General features: G+C 33.2%; 1 protein-coding gene across 1 annotated transcript; it reads left to right on the plus strand.

The window, feature by feature from the left end:
• Nucleotides 1-645: 645 nt before the first annotated feature.
• On the plus strand, nt 646-3930 carry LOC146950223 (rho GTPase-activating protein 5-like). The gene is made up of 5 exons (XM_085746154.1): nt 646-1202; nt 1676-1796; nt 1905-2024; nt 2791-3021; nt 3155-3930. The coding sequence occupies exons 1-5, from the start codon at nt 847-849 to the stop codon at nt 3695-3697; spliced, it is 1371 nt and encodes a 456-aa protein (XP_085602280.1). The 5' UTR covers nt 646-846; the 3' UTR covers nt 3698-3930.
• The last annotated feature ends 354 nt before the right edge of the window (nt 3931-4284 follow it).

Consider the following 4284-nt stretch of genomic DNA (forward strand, 5'->3'; position numbering starts at 1 on the left):
GTCAATTTAATCTCTGAATGCAGACTACGTTAGTCAATTTAGTCCCTGAATGTAGACTCCGTTAGTCACTTTAATCCCTGAAATTGACCAACATAGTCTACATTCAGTTACTGTTTTGCAATTTCTCTGCATTCAGGGACTAAAGTGACTACTCATTTCCTATTCAGGGACTAAAGTGACTACTTCCCCATTATTTTTTCTTTAATGAAAAACAAACCAATAGTTGATTAGGATAATTTGGTAAAATTTCCATGACATTTGACTACTTTATTCCATTTCTTAATATGTGTGCAATTGGCTACACTCATTTTGAAACGGAGGGAGTAAAAATTAAGAGAACCTCATCTTAAACCTAAGTCAACGTTAATATGAACCACTTTGGCACCTTATTATTGCTCTTTAAAGATAAGTTGTAAGATTTCACTTTGAGTTTATTTCCCACCACTTTGAGGGTCCTTTAGCTCTACTCTTCCTTTTTGTTTCCCTTTCAATGTTGTTGTGTAACATGTTGTTGTTGGTGTCTTTCTCTCTCCACTCACTCTATCTAACACACAAAACAAGTTTCATTTCATTTGCTTGTTCAACTCTCCAAAACACGCAACAAAATAATATATAAAACCTTAAAATACTCACTTCATGATTCTCACGTCCCACACTTTTCTTCATTCTAACTCCAGCTCAACACAATACTCAAAACCAAGTCTTACTATTTCTCATTTCTTAAACTATTTTCTCAACAAATCTTGCATTTCACCACTTTCTTAATTCAGAAAATATCTCTAAACATTCCTTTCTTTTTTATATTTTTTTTGTATATTACAAGTTAAAGCCTTTTTCATTGCCACCATGACAGAAGTTCTCCATTCTCCACCTCATTTTACTTCATCATCAACAACTACAACACCAACACCTTCAACTTCAACTTCAACTTCTTCTTCTCCTCTCTCTTCATTCTCTTGCCATGCCATTTTTCAACCTCCTTCACAACCACATTTTCCACTTTTTGAGCTACTAGTAACTCTTTTCAGAAAATCATTATTTCCTTTCAAGAGTAGTGGCAACAAAGACCTTTGCAACATGGACATAAGTCCTCCAACAAACGTGCGCCATGTCGCACACGTTACTTTTGATAGGTTCAATGGTTTCTTGGGTTTGCCTGATGAGTTTGAACCTGATTTTCCCAGAAGGCCTCCTAGTGCTAGGTATATGCAACACGAATTCGCGACAGAAAAAAATGAAATTTGTCTCAAATTTCCTTGTCAAAATTTGAGACCAGTTTTATTTTTTTCCATATCTGATTTTTGTTAATAATTCAATTTTTTTTAGTAGTGTGTATATAATTCATGGTTATGATGTTCTATTACATTTTTTATTATTACAAAACATACTTTACTTCTTTACCATTTATATGTCATAATTTGGATTGAATAAGGGTGACAATGCATTACTAAATTGGATGCTTGGTTTTGATTAATTTCAAGAGAAGATTTGTTTATTTCTTTCAAAAGCTATCTAAGATTTTGGTTATAAAATGTTTTAAACTATGCTAAGAAAAGCATAGGCTAATTTTTTTAGATGCCGCCTTTAATTAGCGAACGAATCATTTTCATTTGATCTAATATGTCCTTTTTGTTTTACTTTTTCCTCTCTTTTTTTGTTTGATTTTCACATGTAGTGCAACTGTTTTTGGAGTTTCAACAGAATCTATGCAGTTATCTTATGATTCAAGAGGGAACAGTGTGCCAACAATTCTTCTGTTAATGCAAAGGCATTTGTATGTTCAAGAAGGGTTGCAGGTTAATCAGTTATATGATAAGTGCTTATGCTATAAGCGCATGTTCAATTTTCAAATGACTAGTTCAATTATATTGCTTGGTTTTAAAGTTGAATTTGTACATGTATAGGTGGAAGGGATTTTCAGAATTAATGCAGACAATAGTCAAGAGGAACATGTTAGGAATCAATTGAACTTAGGATTGGTTCCTGAAGACATTGATGTACATTGTCTGGCAGGACTAATTAAGGTATGACATGGCTAGATGATTGCATCTAGTTCTTCTGTTCATGTTGATGTGTTTGTGAATGTTTGTTTCGTGAATTGATCTGAATGGTGATATTGCGAGAATTGAGTCTCTTTTGTGATCTGAATGTTGAATAGTTTTGCTATAGGAGAATTTATGTTTTTCAAGATTTTTTTTTACGTTTTTAAAAAGGATCTAAATCTGTTAAAAATAAATTACTATAGATCTGACTAATGATAGAATCATGTGATGCAGAAAATTGATTCATCATGTAACTGATTGGAGAAAGGACATTATCAATTTAAACAGTTGTCAGTCCAAGTCTAATAAATGAGACAAACAAAACATCATTTGCAAGACACATTGGCTAATTTCATCAAATTAATACTATTAGCTACACCATGCAATATTTAGGATGGTAAATTGGGAATCTGATATATCCTGTAGTTATGAATGGACATTTTTTTTTTAATTATAGAAAAATGTTAGTATGTTAGATGTTATGTTCGTTTTTTCTCCTTCACCGGAGTTTGAACACTGGTCCTTTAACTTCTTCAACTCCTTTACCCTATATGTAAAGTTTTATGATCTTGCACAAAGCAGAAGTCTTATGATGCTAATGTCATGTGTATTTGACAAGAATTTCATTGTCACCATGCATTTTCATCTTTGAAAATTCAGATAAACAGTTCTATATTTTCCTTTTTCATTAATGCTTTTATACTATATACTATGATGATTTAGTATTGATATTCTTGTACTTTTCAAGGCTTGGTTTCGGGAACTTCCTAGCGGCGTTCTGGACTCATTATCACAAGAGCAAGTAATGCAATGCCAAACTGAGGAAGACTGTATTGAACTAGTGAGGCATCTACCTCATGCTGAAGCTGCACTCTTGGATTGGGCCATCAATCTAATGGCTGATGTAGTCGAACACGAAAATCTCAATAAGATGAACGCGCGCAACATTGCCATGGTTTTTGCGCCAAACATGACTCAGGTCTGTTCCAATTAAACTTTTTTTTATTTTGGCTATGAAGTATTTGCTAAACTATTATTAGTTCATGGTTATTCTGATAGTACTTATACCTTAGGTTCAAGTTAATCACAGTATTTGGCTTTTCTGATTGCAGATGGCAGATCCATTCACTGCATTGATGTACGCAGTTCAAGTGATGAATTTCTTGAAAATGCTTATATTAAGGACGCTACGAGAAAGAAAGGATTCTATCGTCGAATCTAATCCAAGATTGAATTTAGAACCTTCTGATGAGAATGTACACCGTAGACTTTTCGAGTCATTTCAGAAAGAAGATGCTGCAGCAGCAGACAATGAAGAGGCTAAAGAAATTTTTGTTACAGAAAAAACTGTCTTAGAATGTACATCCGAATCACTCGAAAAAAACTCCTCAACTGAAAGAAAATCTGGCAGTTTGATAAGCACTTCTGAGAATCTAATTTGCAATGAGGAATTGTATTGTGAGTTTCCTCCGAAAAGAAACGTGGGGAAGAATAACAAGTCTGGTCAATCAAGTAGTTCAAATGCTAGAAAAGGGTCCAAAAAGACAAGAGGACAACAACCTGTGATCAATGGAAAAGTGTCGGTCGAGAAAAAGGGAATGAGGACTTTGAGCAGCACAGATACAAGATCAGACCGAGTCGAAGCTTGGCGGTGAAAGAAGCACTGAATTGTAAATTGATATTTTCAAACTGTGCCTTTGTAAGTTTGTTTAAAGTATAAGGTTGCAAATTTCTAAGGGAATTCTCTGAAGTGATTCATTTCAGTATGTTTTCTATATTTCCTGTGTTTGTTTAACTTATATATTTGTTTCTTATTCTATCAAAAGAAAAAAACTTATCTGTTTTTCAATAATATCAATATTATGATCACACTACCATTGTAATGAAATCTGATTCCTTCATTCACAATAAGTTTGACATGTTCTTACATAGCTAAGTTGGTAATATACTATGCTAGGTGTTTAATTTTGAGTGGAACCTTTTTTTATTGGGCCATGATAGTGAAATTAAAACTTTACAAACTTAAAAGAAATAATCAATACTGTATGGTTGATTTTGGAGGAATCAATCAAGGTCCACAAAAATAGACCCATTGATGGCATTTTTGTGAAATGTCAGGAGGATGGAAAACCACACAACTATGAAATTTAGAGTCACAGAAAATGTTGAAAGCTATACTCACTAATCAAATCACATCAATGGATCATTTGTATGTATATTGCTATATTAGGATAAGGCATTA

The sequence above is a fragment of the Medicago sativa genome, chromosome 2 (assembly GCF_051527215.1).
Source record: "Medicago sativa cultivar Bolivia chromosome 2, Bolivia_mono, whole genome shotgun sequence".
Lineage (NCBI taxonomy): Eukaryota > Viridiplantae > Streptophyta > Magnoliopsida > Fabales > Fabaceae > Medicago > Medicago sativa.

Coding starts and splice junctions, on each gene's coding strand:
- LOC146950223 (XM_085746154.1), top strand. CDS start 847: ATGACAGAAGTTCTCCATTCTCCACCTCATTTTACTTCATCATCAACA. Junction 1,797..1,904: donor ATGTTCAAGAAGGGTTGCAG/GTTAATCAGTTA, acceptor GTACATGTATAG/GTGGAAGGGATTTTCAGAAT. Junction 3,022..3,154: donor TTGCGCCAAACATGACTCAG/GTCTGTTCCAAT, acceptor TTCTGATTGCAG/ATGGCAGATCCATTCACTGC.